The 19,110-nt window shown below is 41.3% G+C and overlaps 2 protein-coding genes across 6 annotated transcripts in view; both read right to left on the bottom strand.

Annotated features, from left to right (window-relative positions):
- Nucleotides 1–9,865, bottom strand: part of MSRB3 (methionine sulfoxide reductase B3) — a 130,758-nt gene extending 120,893 nt beyond the window's left edge. The window contains exon 1 of one of the 5 annotated variants that reach the window (XM_089779723.1): nt 9,532–9,865. In XM_089779723.1, coding sequence (XP_089635849.1) covers nt 9,532–9,763 — 232 coding nt within the window. In that variant the 5' untranslated portion in view covers nt 9,764–9,865. Of the gene's footprint in view, nt 1–9,197; nt 9,441–9,531 lie in introns of those variants that run through there. The other 4 variants (XM_006130198.5, XM_075931156.2, XM_075931176.2 and 1 more) reach the window with 4 other exon arrangements.
- A 2,150-nt stretch (nt 9,866–12,015) lies between these two features.
- LEMD3 (LEM domain containing 3) overlaps nt 12,016–19,110 on the bottom strand; it is a 56,694-nt gene continuing 49,599 nt past the window's right edge. Inside the window, exons 10-13 of the mRNA XM_025188256.3 lie at nt 18,830–18,911; nt 14,578–14,683; nt 14,423–14,501; nt 12,016–14,206 (exon numbers count right to left, since the gene is read on the bottom strand). Of these exons, the coding sequence (XP_025044041.3) occupies nt 14,043–14,206; nt 14,423–14,501; nt 14,578–14,683; nt 18,830–18,911 (431 nt within the window). The 3' untranslated portion in view covers nt 12,016–14,042. The remainder of the gene's footprint in view (nt 14,207–14,422; nt 14,502–14,577; nt 14,684–18,829; nt 18,912–19,110) is intronic.

The following is a 19,110-nucleotide window of genomic DNA, read 5'->3' as shown; positions in this document are numbered from 1 at the left end:
CAACACACCACTGTAATAATCTTTGTACAAAGTACGCCTTGTAAAATATCAGTTGAAAGCTCATAATTTGCTGGTCAGTATTGTCCCAGTAAAATGTGTGTGAACTTTTAAGATTCCCCTGCATGATGTTATTAACACGTGTCCCAACCTTCCCAGCCCTTCCCAGCCAGAAATCAGGTCTGCCCCAGCAAAGGAAGGAATATATGCTTGCCTTAATTTGCAAATAAGCAGTGAACAGAGTCATCAAGCAGGGAGAGAGAGCAAAGGAAGTTTAAAGAGATGAAAAATCCCAGCAGGAAATATCCTTACACAAACTCTTTTTAAGATGGGTCTCAGCTAAGATCAGGATGATTTGAGGCAGATACCCCAAGTGGGATCCAGGGTGGGTAGGCAGCCTGCTCTGCTTTGCTACGCCACCCTCTCCCAGCTACCTGCACTCCATTGCTTGGGGGAAGAGCCAGGGGGCAAAGCAGGGAAGAGGTAAAGTGGTGGTGGGGCTGGCAGAAGAGGGGTTGCTCTGGGGCCCCCTAAGGATGGCCCTGGCTAAAAGGTTTTTTGAGAGGGGGACAGAGTCTATAAAAAGGAGGAATAAGCAGCCCAAAGCACCTCTCTCTCCATGCCCATTGCATTCACTGCGCCTGAAGAGACAAAAGAAGAGGACAATGGATTCTGGGAGAGAAGTCCCTTGACCCAGAAAATTTGATCAGTAAGACTACTGAAAGCAGGTGGTGAGAAAACTTTGCTTTGAATTTTTTTAGTTTTTAATTTTAGGCTCCAGAAAGTGTTTGATCTACATTTTTCTTGTAACCATTTCTGAATTTCACATCTCATTACCAGTACTCACTTAAAATCTCTATTTAGAGATTCTTTTATTGTTTTTAGCTAACCTTACTGTGTACAAGTTCAAGTGTCTGAGTAACTCCATTTGGTGCAACAAGTTGTGACCCTCAAATAAATAATGGACCTAGTATTTTTGTGCAGTCCAGGTGAGGGCTGGGCAGTAGAGGACATGCATTTCTGGGGATGTGGATGGGGGAAAGGAGGAATCTGGGGCCACTGCTTGTTGGGATCACGGTATGGAATTCTTAAGGCACAGCTGAGAATGATGTACCAGCTGGAGGCTGTTCTGTGAATAGTCCAGGCTGGAGGTACATTGTAAAGGGCAACACAGATTACAGAGAAGGGGTAACAACTACTCATTAGTCTGTATTGTACCTGGTACATCACAACACCCTATGTATAAGTTTTATTTTGGATACTCTTATGGCTACCATTACAATTATAACTAGGACACAAATAGACAAAAGATTCAAAAACACAAATTCTGCATTTTTTATTCTCTCTTCTTCCCCAATTTGCTTTTTAATAATTTTTTCTCCTCTCCTAGAAATCTTTTGGTCCCCTTTCTCATCTGAGGATTTTTGGTTAACATTCCCTCCCTTCATGAGGGGTTGTTGTTTCTCTTATCTTTGTATTTTTGGGGCACCTTACCTTTCTGGTTGGTTGGAGGGTACTCACACTGTCCACCTGGCCTCTTCAAAGTGTGTGCTTCTTCCAACTTGCTCCTTTCCCCAAACTCACAGAAGTGTGCTAGGAACACCACTAGAATGAACCTGATGAAAACCTCGCCAATTTCAACCTCAGGAGCTACAAAGGTCTCTGTAAATCCAATCTCAGATAAATCAGTTTCACTCTTCCTCTACACAGTTGCTTAAGGTTCTGTAAGTGAAACAGTTTAGACCAGTGGTCACCAACCAGTAGATCAGGATCTACTGGTAGATCTTGGAGCCTCTGACAGGGGATCCTATCAAGTGCAGGTTTCAACTGCCCCTCCCCATACTCTTCTGCTGCTCCTGCCCAGAGCCTCAGAGCCACCCGCTTGTTGTGCAAGGTAGAGGAAACAGAGGCAGGAGGGCGCTGACATCACTCTGTCCCCCTCCCCCCTCTCCTGTACCCCATCTTCACAGAGTGAGGGGGTGGGGCCTCAGAGAAGGGGCAGGGCAGGAGGGTATTTGGGTTTGAGGTAGATCCTGAACTGACTTAAATTCAAAAAGTGATCTTGTGCTTAAAAAGGTTGGAGACCACTGGTCTAGACTGCCTAAACTACCCTGGATTTTGCTCTGGCACAGCTGCAGCTGTATCCTGTACATTAGCATACCACATGGGGAATTACTGGTTAAATTGGAAAAGATAGGGATTAATATGAAAGTTGAGAGGTGGATAAGCAACAGGTTAAAGGGGAGACTACAGCAGGTCATATTGAAAGGTGAACTGTCAGGTTGGAGGAAGGTTACTAGCGGAGTTCCTCAGGGATCAGTTTTGGGGCCAATTTTATTTAATCTTTTTATTGCTGATCTTGGCACCAAAAGTGGAAGTGTCCTAATAAAATTTGCGGATGACACAAAGTTGGGAGCTATTGCCAATTCAGAAAAGGATCGGGATATCATACAGGAAGATCTGGATGATCTTGTAAATTGGAGTGATAGCAATAGGATGAAATTTAATAGTGAGAAGTGTAATGTTATGCATTTAGGAATTATTAACAAGAATTTTAGTTATAAGCTGGGAACACATCAGTTGGAAGTAATGGAGGAGGAGAAGGACCTCGGAGTCCTGGTTGATAATAGAATGACTATGAGCCGCCATTGTGACATGGCCATGAAAAAGGCTAATACGATCTTGGGATGTATTAGGCGAGGTATTTCCAGTAGGGATAAGGAGGTGTTAGTGCCATTATACAAGGCATTGGTGAGACCCCATTTGGAATACTGTGTGCAGTTCTGGTCTCCCATGTTTAAGAAGGATGAATTCAAACTGGAACAGGTACAAAGAAGGGCCACTAGGATGATCCGAGGAATGGAAAACCTGTCTTATGAAAGGAGACTCAAGGAGCTTGGCTTGTTTACCTTAACCAAAAGAAGGCTGAGGGGGGACATGATTGCACTTTTTAAATATATTAGAGGGATAAATACCAGGGAGGGAGAGGAATTATTTAAGTTTAATACCAATGTGGACACAAGAACAAATGGATATAAACTGGCTAGTAGGAAGTTTAGACTTGAGATTAGATGAAGGTTTCTAACCATTAGAGGAGTGAGGTTCTGGAATGGCCTTCCAAGGGAAGTCGTGGGGGCAAAAGATCTATCTGGTTTCAAGATTAAACTAGATGGGTTTATGAAGGGGATTGTTTGATGAGATAACATGATCTTGATAACTAATTGACCATTCATTATCAGTGGGAAATAGGTCAATGGAAGGATGATAGGAGTTACTATAGAGAACTTTCTGGGTGTCTGGCTGATGAGTCTTGCCCACATGCTCAGGGTTTAGCTGATCGCCATATTTGGGGTCGGGAAGGAATTTTCCTCCAGGGTAGATTGGCAGAGGCCCTGGAGGTTTTTCACCTTCCTCTGTAGCATGGGGTACAGATCACAGCTGGAGGATTCTCTGCATCTTGGGGTCTTCAAAGTATTTGAAGGCTTCAATATCTGAGATATAGGTGAGAGGATTATTCTAGGAGGGGTGGGTGAGATTCTGTGGCCTGCACTGTGCAGGGGGTCAGACTAGATGATCATAATGGTCCCTTCTGACCTTAAAGTCTATGAGTCTATAATATGGAATTTTCAAATACTTAGGGAAAGGTGCATAGAAAAGTCTCTCAGCAAAAACAAACATTTACCAGGATGTTCTCTTTTGGCTACAACTGGCACAGATCATTTTGTCATTAAGTTTTTAGATTTCTTGCTCGTGTATCTGTTACGAAGTGTCTGCCACCCCTTCCAAAAATGCAATTACATTATCACCATGTATATATTTTGCTAAACTGCTATCTAGGGTGTAAAGAGATCACTATCTACTATTTGTAATACAAAACAACTAATCTACATATTTGGATGTTTGTGATACTCTGCTGGGAAATTCCATAGTAAGCCTCTCTTAGGCCTGTGTTGCCCATACTAGTCACAAATTGAATCATGTTTAAACACAGAACTTACTGAGAAAGCCATTTCCCTTGTTCAGTCTGAGCAAGGTTATCTAAGGTGTTTGTACACCAATGTGAGAAGCCTGGAAAACAAACAGGAAGAATTAGAAGCCCTGGCCCAGTTAAAGCACTGTGATTTGATTGGAATAACGGAGACTTGGTGGGATGACTCGCATGACTGGAGAACTGTCATGGAAAGGTAGAAACTGTTCAGGAAGAACAGGCAGGGGAGAAAAGGAGGAGGAGTTGTATTGTATGTAAGAGAGCAGTTTGATTGCTCAGAGCTCCAGTACTTAGAGGGAGAAAAGACTGTTGAGAGTCTATAGGTTAAATTTAGAGGTGGAAGCAACAGGAGTGATGTGGTTGGTGTCTGCTATAAACCACCAGATCAGGTGGATGAGGTAGATGAAGCTTTCTTTGGACAACTAACAGAAGCTTCCAGATGTCAGACCCTGGTTCTCATGAGCGACTTTAATCACCCTGATATCTGTTGGGAGACCAATGCAGCAGTACACAGACAATCCAGGAAGTTTTTGGAGAATGCTGAGGATAACTTCTTGGTACAAGTGCTGAAGAAACGGACCAGGGGTCATGCGCAGCTTGACCTGCTGCTCACAAACAGGGAGGAACTAGTAGGGGAAGTAGACATGGGTGACAACCTGGGAAGCAGTGATCATGAGATGGTAGATTTCAGAATCCTGACCAAAGGAAGAAAGGAGAGTAGCAAAATACACACCCTGGACTTCAGAGAGCGGACTTTGACTCTCTCAGAGAACAGATGGGCAGGATTCCCTGGGATTCTTACATGAAGGAGAAAGGAGTCCAGGAGAGCTGGCAGTATTTTAAAGAAGCCTTATTAAAGGCACAGGAAGAAACCATCCCGATGTGCAGCAAGACAAGCAAATATGGTAGGCGACCAGATTGGCTTACCGGGGACATCCATGGTGGGCTTAAACACAAAAAGGAAGCTTACAAAAAGTGGAAACTTGGACTGATGACTAGGAAGGGGTATAAATATATTGCTCGAGAATGCAGGGGAGTTATCAGGAAGGCGAAAGCGCAATTGGAATTGCAGCTGGCAAGAGATGTGAAGGGCAACAAGAAAGGTTTCTATAGGCATGTTGACAATCAGAGGGTAATCAAAGAGGGTGTAGGGCCCTTACTGGATGAGGGAGGTAACTTAATGACAGATGATGTGGGAAAAGCTGAAGTACTCCATGCTTTCTTTGCCTCTGTCTTCAGGGACAAGATCAGCTCCCAGACAAATGCACTAGGCAACACAGTATGGGAAGGAGGTGGGCAGCCCTTGGTGGGGAAAGAACAAGTTAGGAACTATTTAGAAAAGCTAAACATACACAAATCCATGGTCCCGGATTTAATGCATCCGAGGGTACTGAGGGAGTTGGCAAATTCATTGTGAAGCCTTTAGCCATTATCTTTGAAAACTTATGGAGATCGGGAGAGATCCTGGATGATTGGAAAAAGGCAAATGTAGTACCCATCTTTAAAAAAGGGAAGGAGGAAAAGCCAGGGAACTACAGACCAGCCAGCCTTACCCTGGAAAAATCATGGAGGGGATCCTCAAAGAATCAATTTTGAAGCACTTGGAAGAGGGGAAAGTGATCAGGAATAGTCAACATGGATTCACGAAGGGCAAGTTTTGCCTGACTAATCTGATTAGCTTCTATGATGAGGTAACTGGCTCTGTGGATATGGGAAAGTCAGTGGATGTGATATACCTCGACTTTAGCAACACTTTTGATACGGTCTCCCACAATATTCTTGTCAGCAAGTTAAGGGAGTACGGATTGGATAAATGGACTGTAAGATTAATAGAAAGTTGGCTAGACTGTCAGGCCCAACGGGTAGTGATCAACGGCTTGATGTCAGGTTGGCGGTCAGTTCCTAGCGCAGTGCCCCAAGGATCAGTTCTTGGACCAATTTTGTTCAACATCTTTATTAATGACCAGGATGAGGGGATTGATTGCACCCTCAGCAACTTTGCGGATGACAGTAAGATAGAGGGAGGGGGAGATATGCTGGAGGGCAGGGATAGGGTCCAGAGTGACCTGGACAGATTAGAGGATAGGGCCAAAAGAAATCTCATGAGGTTCAACAAGGACAAATACAGAGTCCTGCACTTGGGACGGAAGAATCCCAAACATTGTTATAGGCTGGGGACTGAATGGCTAAGTAGCAGTTCAGCAGAAAAAGACCTGGAGATTACTGGATGAGTCAACAGTATACCCTTGTAGCCAAGAAGGCTAATGACATATTAGGGTGCAGTAGGAGGAGCATTGCCAGCAGATCCAGAGAAGTGCTTATTCCCCTTTATTCGGCTCTGGTAAGGCCACATCTGGAATACTGTGTCCAGTTCTGCCCCCCCCCCAATATAGAAAGGATGCGGACGCATTGGAGAGGGTCCAGTGGAGGGCGACCAAAATAATTAGGGGGCTGGAGCGCATGACCTATGAGGAGAGACTGAGGGATTTTGGTTTGTTTAGTCCACTGAAGAGAAGAGTGAGGGGGGATTTGATAGTAGCCTTCAACTTCCTGAAGGGAGGTTCCAAAGAGGATGGAGAAAAGCTGTTCACAGTAGTGACAGATCGCATAACAAGTAGCAGTGGTCTCAAGTTACAGTGGGGAAGGTCTAGGTTGGATATTAGGAAAAACTATTTCACTAGGAGGGTGGTGAAGCACTGGAATGGATTACCTAAGGAGTTTTTGAAGTCTCAGCTTGACAAAGCCCTGGCTGGGTTGATTTAGTTGGGATTGGTCCTGCCTTGGGCAGGGGGCTGGACTTGATGACCTGAGGTCTCTTCCAGCTCTATGAACTATTCTCCTAAATATATTACACAATTTTGCTATACAAGGACTTACATGGGAAAATTATCCACAACTTGCTCATAACAACTGTCTTTAAACATGTCTCTAGCTAATAAGGTTTCAATTTTTCAGGCCTTTAACTATACAAGTGAGACAAAGATGCTTTCCCCCCAATAACAATTTGCCTTCAGAGCAAAAAGATGTCCTTTTTTTGTTATATGATTGTATACCTCCTCTTAAAAAAAGGGGGAGGGGAGCCTAACAGGTTAGTATGGTTTTGCTTGCTTGCTTGGTTTTTAAACCTTAGAAATATCAAGAATTTCAAAACTCATCTTCACAGTTTTGGCTAGAACTCCTCAGATATAGATTGGCCGTCTTCTCAACCCCCAGTCACAGAGGGGATACTGAATCCTTAACAGAGAAATCTTTTCTTCCATGTCTTTTGTTTAAAAATTGTTTAGTTAAAGTCTGCATAAAAACCAGTTCCTTTCTCAATCCATGAAGCTTCACTTCCTTGGAGTTTGTGCTATATTACATATCTATTAACTTCCCAGTCACCCAGAGAGTCCTGTATAAAAGATAAAACCCCAAGAGGAAAAAAAATCCACTCAAGCCTCCAAATGAATCTATAATACATGAATTCCTGTGAGAGAACCATAACATCACTATTTGGATATAAGCAGGGTCAGTCAGTCTGTTATTTTTGCCTAGAATCAACTGATTTATTTGGCTTTGTAGCCAAATCCAAAACCTGGGCCAATATGGTTAGCAAAAGGTGACATGTTTAGTACTGATAACTTGTACTTTTGAGAGAGAAAATGTGACTACAGAATATTACATGGGACTCTCTCTCTCTTAACTGGATACTTTTTTTTTCCTATAAATCTGAAGTGTGTGGATCACAGTGAATAAGGGCACCACCTACAATAAAGATTTTTTTCCAATGTCAGAGATTCTCCATTAGATTTATCTAATATTTCTTTTTCTGTAACTCAGATTTTTGCTAGGACAGACACTTATCTTCTTGGGTTATTTAATAATGTGATTAATATTCCCATATTTAATTCCCTACACAGATTAAATATCTTTTTGTAGTCTGTTACATACTGTTTTTTAGAGTGAGAAATGTCTAGAATAGTGTGGGCCATTATCTTCAACAGGAGGAACAAATGACTAATTATGGTTAAAAGCCATGTGAAATGTATGTCCTGAAAAAGCAATGCAATTAACAAGATGTGCCAGACAAGCAGCCCATGCACCATGACAAAACTGCAAAGGCATGCAGCAGGAAAATCAAAGGAAGAAATCATCAAAAAAATGAGACTGTAAGCACTGGTAACAAGTCAGCAAGGACAAAAAATATAAACAAGAAAGATTCTTAGCATTAAACACTGGATTCAAAGTAACTGGCATTAGGCCAAGGTGTGGGTGGATTCAGAGCTGCCATTTATGGACTGCAAGCCATCCACTGGTCTCCATATCACTACGGCAAACAACCATCTGCATACTGTAGATAGTTTGCTTGAGTATCTTTCAAAACAGTGTACTTTTAGAACACAGTCTTGATTAGAAAATAGGGGACATTTAAAGGAACTGACAAACCACGACATATGCCATGTAAGGCTCAAGCTGTTCCTAAAGTAAGAGCACAGGCAGCTTAGCAGCCTTTAAAAATGTTGTATGACCATCTAAAGTCTAACATTTATTTTGCAGAGGCACTAATTCTAAAATGCACTATTATTTTATCATTATTGTGCCTTTGCTTCCCTATACAATTATTAGCAGAAAATATGGAAAACGCTGACGAGCGCATCCCACTATTATAAAGTTTTCTAGGATGCCAATCTCATGCTAGGCTCTCAGCTCCAAAGGCTCTGCAGTCAGCAGGAGCCCAGCCTTACCTACCAAAGGGTCACTGAGTGGATCCACGATCAGTTTCTCTTATTTTGTGTGTTTACGTTTGGAAAGCTTCGCTTGCGGTGCTACAAAGCGAGGGGGCCTGGAGCAAACACTGCAGAGAACTGCATCCCGCAGGGAGCTCAGGCTGGGCCCAGTCTCAGCTTCCAAAGGGTCCCAAATTCCTGCTACTCCTGGCCTGGTCCTCCCCCCCTCACCTCCTGCTGAATATGAACAGCCTGTCTACGCCGCTTAGGGCTACTTGAACCCGCCCCCACCACATACACGCGGCAGGTGTCGCTTTTGCATCACCTCCTGCCGCCCCCCTCCACGCCAAGCCCCCGGCCCGCTCTCGGGCTCGCCCCCGCGCGGGCGCAGAAGCAGCATCAACTGCGCAGCACGCTGGGCAGCAGGGGCCCGAGCGCCGCGAGGCCGGGCCGGCGGCAGGAGACACCGCGCAGGGGGGACTCGGGCAGGGCCCCGGGCCTCTTACCTGCTGCCACCACAGCGGCCGCCAGGCAGAGCGAGAGGAGCGGCGGCGGCGGCGGCAGAGCGCGCGTGGGGAGGCCCCGCCAGCCCCGAACGGCTTCCCCCTTTCCCACCCCCGGGCGGGAGCAGCGTGACGGGCCCGGCCGCCCCGGGAGGCATGACGGGAAATTCCTGGGCACCGGCCGCTAATGCCAAATATGAGCATGGAGCAGAGGAGACAGCGCAGGGCCCGCCCCGCCGGGGCACCCCGAGGGCTCTGCTGGGACCCCACCTGAAACGGTGCCAGCTGGCGTCAGGCGCAGCGTCTGTGTCCCTCGGCTGGGACACGAATTACTTACCACAGGGGCTTCCGCACGGAACGCGGTGTTGCAGCCCACCCGTCATTTCATCCTGGAGAGGCCGGCTGCAGCCCCTCTCCCTGGGGAAAGATGGGCCAGGGAGAATGAAGCTGGCCACCTGTAATACAGGCTTCGCCTCCGACTCCCCCTTGCTGGGTGCAGGGAGACTGCAAAGGGCCGGTTTCAGTGGATTTTGTAACGTGAACCGCCTATTGCCAACGGAAAAAAACATCCTCCTAGGTCTAACTCCTAGATCAAGGTACACACCGCTAGTCGAGGAGAGTGACTGACACGCCCAATGGTGGGTTTAAATCACTAGTCGAGAGCAAGGACTATTGCTAGCTCCTGTCAACCTATTAATTTCCCCTCTTAGCATTTAAGCAACTCCCCAATTATATATTGGAAAGAATTAGATATTTATAGGAGAGGATGTGGTAGTGACCACCTTCACTAAAGTATATTCTTTAAAAACAAAAAGCAGTGAGGTGATAGGAGAGCTCAATGGCAAAATCCCCAATACCTCTAGTTATTTTCTCTCTTAATGGCATTGACTTCCTCTTCCATGCTGGCTCAGGGCACTTCGACACTGCAGGGCAAAAGTCAAATTAAGATACACAACTTCAGCTATGACAGTTGTGTAGCTGAAGTCAAATTAGCTTAATTCAGCTTTTGGCACTGTCTGCACAGGGAAGTCAAAAAAAGTGTTCTTTTGACTTCTGGCTTATCCCTCTGAAATGAGGGTTACAGGAGTCAAGAGTAACAAGTCCTCCATCTCAAAATTATTTTGAGATAAAGTGTGCATCTACACAGCAAACCATTATTTCGAAATATCAGTTGTTCCAAAATAATGCTGCTGTGTACAAGTACCCAAAGAGACCATCACTCAGCTACAGATTTTTGGTCAAGAGAATGAGCAAGGTTACCATGGTCTTTATTCCTCTTTTGCTGTATCAAGATTAAACCTACAGTTAATGGAGCAACTGGTCTCCGGGTGCATCTACACGGCCCCCACAAGTCCAAATTAGATACATAATTTGAGCTATATCTAATTTGGAAATAAATTGCACTATTCCACAACATTCCTTAACCCTTGTGGAGCAAGGGTTACAGGGAAGCCAGAATAGCATGCCCGTTATTTCACAATCTATTTCAAAATAGCTATTCTGTGTCTTTAAACGCATCTGTTATTTCAGGATTTTTCTGGTATCCCAAAACAGCGCCACTGTCTAGATGTAGCCTCAGAGAACATAGATCTCAGACAGCAGAGCAAAAGGAAGGTGGGTATTATTCAATTAGTTGTGTAGTTCACTAGTTGAATCACTGTAGTGCCAAGTAAGCCCTGAATACAGCTTTATAAGCTTCTGAAGCTTAGTAGCTCATGTGGAGTGCTAGGTTTAACAGCTATCCCCTCACAATAAGAGGAAAAAATAGCAGATATTTTAAGAATTTTATCAGACGGTGCTATTATCCAGCATAGCAATGAGAGAAGGGTTCATTGTCGTTTTTTTATATCAAGTACTGCATACCTTACCCCTGCACTTAAATATTGTATGAGATATATTGTCAGTTTAATAAACTGTTACTGTTCTCCATAAAGACCAAAGAGCATTTCAAAAGAAGCTTCAAATACAACTGACTAAATTTAGAAGCCAGAATTGCAACAGCTAAAGAAACAGTTCTGCCCATATTTCAAATAGAAAAATCCTTAATAGAAATATAAAAAATATTTCCAACTTTGAACTGTTTTTGAAAAGTTTTCTGACTGGGTTGCTTGACACCTTCCCCCTGCTCAGTTTCTTTTGTTGTATTTCAATCCCCAATCTACAAGGAATATCTTCATTGTACTAGTGCACTTACGTGTTAATATTTCAAAAATATGCAGGTTACCTATGCAATATTACAGTCTCCAGGAATAGGCATCTACTGTAGTCTAAACTTTCTGTAATCAAAGAAATGATTAAGAGGTGACTTGGTCACTGGCATGAGGAAAAGGCATAAACGAGAGCCAGTGATTGAAAGCTGAAACTACTCAAATTCACACTAGAACTAAGATACAGTTTAAGAGTTAAGGTAGTCAAGAATGGAAACAATCTACCTAGAAATATAGTGGAGACTAAAAATATGCTATAGATCAAATAGAAGCTTGAGACTGCTGACATTTTTTTAGTCAGGTTCTCAGACCTGCATTATGCCAGTTAGATTAGGTAATCATAATGGTTCCTTCTGGCCTTAGAACAGGTTACAAAAATAAGATTAATTGTAACATACCATTGTGTGCTCAATGTCAGTAACTTCTCAGCTCAGAATTGGTTTTTAGTGGAATTAAGGCCTGTATTAAACTTGTGCCTTGAGAACATGAGTATGTTAAAATTTTGAATGGGTGTTGTAGAAAAGGTCTTCCTTCTCTCTAGCCCCCACCCCTCCAAATGCAGACAAATATGCAAAGCAGAGACACTTTTGAAGATCGAAAAGTTGAGACACATGTAAAAACCCCTAATAAACCTTTAATTAGAGTTTTGTTTTTTACAGGACAGGTGACAAATTACATCAAATCTGATTTTTCTCAAATATCCAGATATTATACACATTCCCCTCTGTCTTGCAGGGAGGGATATTGGTCAACTTAACAGTTTTAGGTAAAATAAGCTGCATAATTGTACATATTACAATAATAAAATGTACAGTGTTTACAAGAAATATATTTTAGAAGCAAGAAAATGATGCATCTGCATCAAAAGGTGACCTTTTAAAATGCCACACTTTTTACATTCACTCTTGCAACAGGTCACAAGATGGGGTCACTAAAATCAGGTCAACAAATCACTATGATGCACATCAAATACAGCAAGATCAGTTTATATACATATATAATACATATACATGTATATTATACATATATGTATATATAGTAAAACTCATGAAAATCTACCAGACCTGACAAAATCTACTCTCAAAAATATGTACTTGTCCCTCATGAGTAGAAATTTCCATGGCAGATTATATATATTATATATACTCATTCATTAGCATCTGAGACATAAAACTGAGAATTAAAAAAATTTCAGATAACAAACCCTCCAATAATAAACATGGTGCCCACAAAAGCACAAGGTAAGGCACAATAGGATTTTCTGTTGCAGAATAGTGTGCATCATGTTTAATGAACCATAAGAAAAACATGCATTATTTGTGCAAGTTCATGCTGCAAATCCATCATATCTACAAAAGAATTTAAGTGAGTTTTACTAACTTATTTTAACTGGTACGCTTCCAGTCTCACCATCTATGCAATACTGTACTCAGCTGGATAATTATAGAAAAATTATGTTGTATAAACACGGGATCAGTGCACCAATAGTCTTAGATTTGCAACTAAACTTCTCAGCAACAATTCTGTAGTCACTAAGAGTGAACAAATTGAAATTAAATAACTCACTTGTACACTTACATTTCCAGCTCTCGTGAACCTCAATTTGTTGCAAAAAATATGCACCCTTGTTAATTTTATACATAACTGGTTAATTAAAATGCATTTAAAGTTATAAATATATTAGGAGAGCTACTTAATCCCAATAGTACTTTGTCACAGTCCTGGTATTTATAATAAATACAACTTTTCACAAAATATTTTTTCAGTTATCTGCCAATTGCTTCTTTATTGCTCACATAAATTTGAATCCACTACAATTGGTATCAGACCTTTCACACAAAATCATATTCAGATATTTCAATATAAAAACTATAAAAGATATTTAACTTGTATCTAATACTTTAAGGTGTACAGCTGTTTGACATTTGTGTGATGGTACAGCCAACACTATAAAAACAGTAGGTTATTAATAAAATATGAAGCTTATTCACTGCTTTAATGCAGACATCCTCACAGAACAAGACAATTTTTGCCACCACCAGCATTTACACATATGTACAAAGTCCAGTATGTCTGCATTCAATTTCTCTTTCCCTCACACTTATATGCAACCACTTAAGTCCAATTAATTTTCCCATACCACAGCTGCAGTAAATAAATCCTTTACAGCAACAGAAACCTAAGATTAGACTGAAAAAAATTATTATTTTTTTAAACTTATTCGCCATCAGGAACTATAGGTGATTTACAAAATACCCACAAAATTATTTCATGGGAAACTATGGAAATACAGGAAGTCTTCTTTTCTCCGTGCTTCTGGATTGTTATCAAAACACTTCTTGGTGCAAAAAAAATACAGCCACCACATCTGAAAATGTTTAATAAATTCAGTGTTCTTCATGCAAAAACTAAATGCATTGGTTTACTGAAGCTCCAAAAAACTTCCTGAAGCAACTGTTTTTGTCCACTCAGTATTACTACCTCATTGCTAAGTCCATTTGGAAACAAGATTTGTGGAACATTCAGACTTTTATTTAATCAGTGAAAATATTACATATAAAAAGCACTAAAAAAGGAAGACGGCAGCCAAACAGGAATTTTCCTGCTGCAAGTAACAGTCCTAACAGTTTAGAAAGTCTTCTCAGGAGCTTCCCTGAGAGTTAGTTGTGCCTGTCCTTAGACGAAGATGTGACATTGAGTTCATGCGTTTGTTTGATGGCTTCAAAGGTGTGTTGCAAGTAAGAGCCTGGGGAAAGCGATGATGATACCGATCTAGCCGTAGGTATTTTACTGTTACCAGCTTTCCTGTAGTAAAAAAAGAGCCAATTATTAGTTTAGACCATTACATACAGTTTAACATTTTGAGTTATATAAATACTTCAAAACCAAATTGTCAGATAATTCATACCTATGAAAAAAGTCAAAATTCTTATTACTTAATATTTTAGTTAGAAGATATCTTACAGTTAAAAATGGCAATAGCTGCATTTTCCCCAAATGTATAACCCCCATACTGCTTACCATCAAACCAAGAGCCATGTAATGCTTTAAAAGCCTTTCCAGCATATTCCGGAGACAGACACTTGACATATACACAACCCTGTGGTGAGAAAAAAAAATTAAATTGACGACCAACAAGCCAAAACATATAAAAGGAATACTGGAAATATATTTACCTCACGTGAATTTTTGTCCACAGCAATATGAACAATTCCATCATTATCGCTGCATTTTTCTAAGATTGCTTCTTGAATTGCCAAATGCCAGTGATCACCAATTTCCCTAAGTAATACAAGTAAGAGACGATACAGTAAAAGACTGCCCAAATACTATTTAACAACATTTCTATGAAGTTGGAGCCTGATAATTTAAAAAAAAAAAAAACATTTAAGGAACATGCAAAGTATATTACATATTAATAGCAATATTATTCCTTTGGCTGTGTAGCTGAAATTATTTAATGCTATTTTAGAAATATACAAAATTACCTCATTAGGGAAGACATACAACAGGAAATTCTGCTAAAAAATAACTTTACAAGTTTCATAGATAATTAGTTTCAAAATGCTATTTTTGATACTGTAAAGAATATTTAACTAAAAGAATTATATTAATAAGCAAAAGTCAAATTTACGTAGTCTACTTCAACCTACTATTCCTCAAAGCCATAGATCAAGAATTTGAAAAGGAGACAAGTGCAAATGTATTTGTATTTTATAGCAGAATCTAAAGTCTATGCCAACATGTTAGTTATAAAAGATACAACTTTCAAGGAAAAGCTTCTTAAAAGATGTATTTTATCCATGTAAAACTAAAATTTGTTCTACCGAAAGGCAACACCTAAAAATCTAATCTATTAGAAAGGCAGCACCATTCAATATCACCTTCCATTAGTTCCTTCACACCAGAAACATAGTAAAACAGGACTCTGGTGCAAAGGGAAGAGAGGGTGGGGGTCTGCAATAGATGTGCAATGACATCTCAAAGAAGGAGATTCAATAATGGTAACCATTTCTGCTTGTTGGAATGGTTGCACATATATATTCCAACCACATGATTTTAAAGCAGCTCTATTAAGTGAGGTTTGGAGTCAATTTAAATAGCCACTACAACAGCCTTCCATCAACTCCACGTTGATCCCCACACAAGATAGCTGGTGTGTGACTATCAAGTGACTTGAGTCACCCAGGAGTCTGGTGTCTTTCAAAAACCAGTCCTGCACAGTTGAACAGGAGGCCCTGAATCATGGTCTGGACTTCTGAGGGATGCCTAGACACCTGAAGTCAAGCACTGAGGTGCATAGTGATGGCTGTGACTATGGTTCTTGTTGCTCAATCAGCTGAGTTCAGAGCCACCTAGAGTGAGGTACGAGCTACCATCTTGCTCTCTTCCAGGACTGCGGCAAATTCTTGGTGAGTATCAACTGAGAGGAATTCCAGTTGGTGAGTATCAACTGAGGGGGGGGGGGGGGAGGGGAGAGGGAGGTTAAATAAATATTTGCACTTCTCCTGCAGAACAAAGTAGCCTTTTCTCAACCCCCTTAGCTGTTCATGTATTGAGGCTGGGGTCTGCCAAAGCACTTCTGTGATGGACTGAATCACCTTAAGTGGCAGAGCCACTCTAGATGGTCCCTCAGGGCCACAATTCCACCATGAGAAGTGATTCCTCCACCATCTCTTCTGTGGGCATATTGAGACTGTGGGCTACCTGTCTCAGAAGGTCCAGATGTGCCTTAGAACCCAGGCACGATGTAGTGCATGCTACTGCTTTGTCTGGCAAGGAGGAAGATGATTTGCAAATCAGGTCTTCCTGGCCCTCTAGTTCCCTGGTTTCCCCAGAGATGCTGGGAAGGAGATTTGCCGGGGCAGCACATGCACCTACTTGACTGAGGGATTTCTGTTTGATCAATTGTCTTTCTGTAACCAACTCAATGGTAGAACACGTAGGCAAAGCTTGGCATATTGGTTCAAAGCATGTGGCAGAGTAATCTTCGACAGTCTCATTCTGTGGTGGTGGGGTATGATATGAAAGACTTGCATAGCTAGACAGAGATCTGAAATTTCTGCTGAGGGAAAAAAGCAGTCAACTTTGTAGACTCAAGAGGGGTCCCAATGAACTTCAATTTCTATGTTGGAGCTAACAGATATCCCCTTATTCAATCCAATTCTCAGACTGTCAAAGAAACGAAGGATGAAATGGATGCCATAGAGAACATGATGTTCACATCTGCTCTGAAGTTATCAAAAGTATAGATAAGGGGAAAAAAAGGAGTTCTTTTCCTTTTTATGTAGGCCACCTCCCCACACTTGCTGAATATTCGTGGTATCAATGACACACCAAAGGGAAATACCATATTCCAATAATATTGTTGTGCTACCACCAGACTTAGAACCTTCCCATGACTCAGCAAGAGTGCCCCATGGAAGTAAGCTTGCTTGTGATCAAGAGCAACAAACCAGCACTGCAATATAGGGAAAGAATAATTGTTGCTAGAGAAACCCTTGGAACTCTTATGGATTTGACAGACTTGTTTAGATTTCAAAGATCTAGAATAGAGCTCAAACAATCCCAATATTTGGGAATTAAAGTATTATAAATAATACCTCTTCCTCCAGTGTAGTTTTCCTATGGCTCCTGATGAGTATCTGAACTTTTTGAAGGAGCCCTGACTTGTGAGATGTATCCCTCACAAAGGATGGCATAGTGTGGTGGGGAAGGATTATAGACAGAAACTTAACCTCAGTCTGTCAGTGATTAGGATCCATTTGTTCATTTTTCAAGATTCTCCAAGTGTTGAGGAAACATCATCATCATGTTTTCCAAAATGGGGTTGGAGTGGGAGATGGAGGACTAACTGCTGCTGGAAACTGTATAGCTTTCCTCAAAGGACAAGTCAAATGGCATGCCTCTCCACAAATAACTGAGGACAAGATGTTTGTGTTGTGTTACAGGTAGGAGTGTGTACAGGCATCTCTGGCTAGAGTACTGAAGACCAATAAGCAAAGTGTTGCTTTAGAGTCTTTAAAAGAATGGAAGATCTCAGTTTTATCTGAAAACAAAGACAAAACTGCCTTAATGTCTTCAATCGTTGACAGCCCATAGCTATTCCAGAGTTCTTTAACTAGGAGCTCTTCTCACAGTTGCTTTAAGTGTCTCTGCAATATAAACTACATGAAGTGCAGACTGCAATGATATCTTAATCACCATACAATTATCTGCAAACAAACCCTTAAATTCTTCCTTGGCATCCTCTAGTAGTTTCTCAGAAAATATGGATCTTGCACCTCAGTTTACTCATGTTTTGCTAACAATGCCTGCTAATTTTACTATACACATCTTAAGAGAGAAGGTGAAATACATTTTTCTCCCATTGAAGTCTCTCAGGCTTTTTTTCTTTAGGAGTTGATTTAAGTCTCCCCTGACATTATCTCTCGTGATAGTTGTCACTACTAAAGTTCAGGGTGACATGGGAATAAAGATTCTTGCACATTTGCCTGTGTGCTTTGCCTGTAGGGGCTAAGGAGGTTAGCCTAAGCCATATGGTCTTTACTGGTTCTAGAAGGCCCCTATTTAATAGAGAGACTACTAGTCTCTCAAGCGCAAAAGAGATTTTTCCAAAAGCTTGTGATGTTTTCCTGTATCAGCTCAGTTTCTATGCTCAAAGTTGCAGCCATTCTTTTCAGAAGTTGTTCATTAAATAAGCATCTGCAACTGGAAGGGATCTGCCCAGGAAGGATCATGACAACATTAAGCGATGAGGAACAGAGGTTAAAAAAAGCAGATGGATCATTCTGTGGTAAAAACTGGTTTCCCAGGCAAGGCTCCTTCTGAAGCACTAAGGGGATCTGTCGGAATAGCATTCTGTACTTCCAACTGAGGTGGCTTTGTCATCCTATGTTCTGGGGAGCCTTCCTCCCACCCCGACCAGACTAGTGAAGCAGACCTCAGGGGAAAGGCAAACACTCCAATATTTAACAATTTAAATCCAATTTTAAGACTGCATTCTTAATTATATAGCCAATGCAGTCTGTTATGTGTAAGCAAGTGCGAGACTGTCTTTTTTTGGTGTTTCAAAAAATCAAACATCTTTACACGGTCTTCCTGGCCCTCCCCTGTTCATATTTGGAAACCAGATGACTGACTACTCACTATTGTTGAGGAAGAAGTTTGAGGACTGAACAGTGAAAAGCTAGAGGAAAGGGAGGATGAGGTAAAAGGAGTAAAAGTTTCTAGTCACTTTGTCTAGTAATGCACACATCCTGAGTGCTAATTTTTTTTACTTATATATGATACTGTTTCTCTGACCAGCGTATTGGGTTTGAAATCTTTGAGATGTGGTGCATTTTCAGGAGGGATCAGAAGAAAGTTTTTCACCCTGTCCTAAGGCACACTGAAAATAGCATAAGGAATAAAACCGTATTTACTTACATGACTGGATCAAACATATTGCGAATTTTTAGACATGGTGTCAAACTGTTTGGTGGTGAATTTCTTCTATCTAGATGAAAAGCTATAAAGAAAAATAGATTTAATAATTTAACAATCGTATTCTCTAGTATACAAGCATCTCATCTCTCAATCCTTTTGATGCTCTGAACTTAGAGCAAGAATATCTTCCTTCCACAATATAAAAAAAAATGTCAACAAATTACAATGTTCTCATAAAGACTAATAGTATTGAGAAAAATAACACTTTTCAGACGCGTAAC

Source organism: Pelodiscus sinensis, chromosome 1, assembly GCF_052426305.1.
Source record: "Pelodiscus sinensis isolate ZL-2025 chromosome 1, ASM5242630v1, whole genome shotgun sequence".
Classification (NCBI taxonomy): Eukaryota; Metazoa; Chordata; order Testudines; family Trionychidae; genus Pelodiscus; species Pelodiscus sinensis.
Note: the sequence above shows the minus strand (reverse complement) of the source record. Positions and strands in the feature narration are given on the sequence as shown.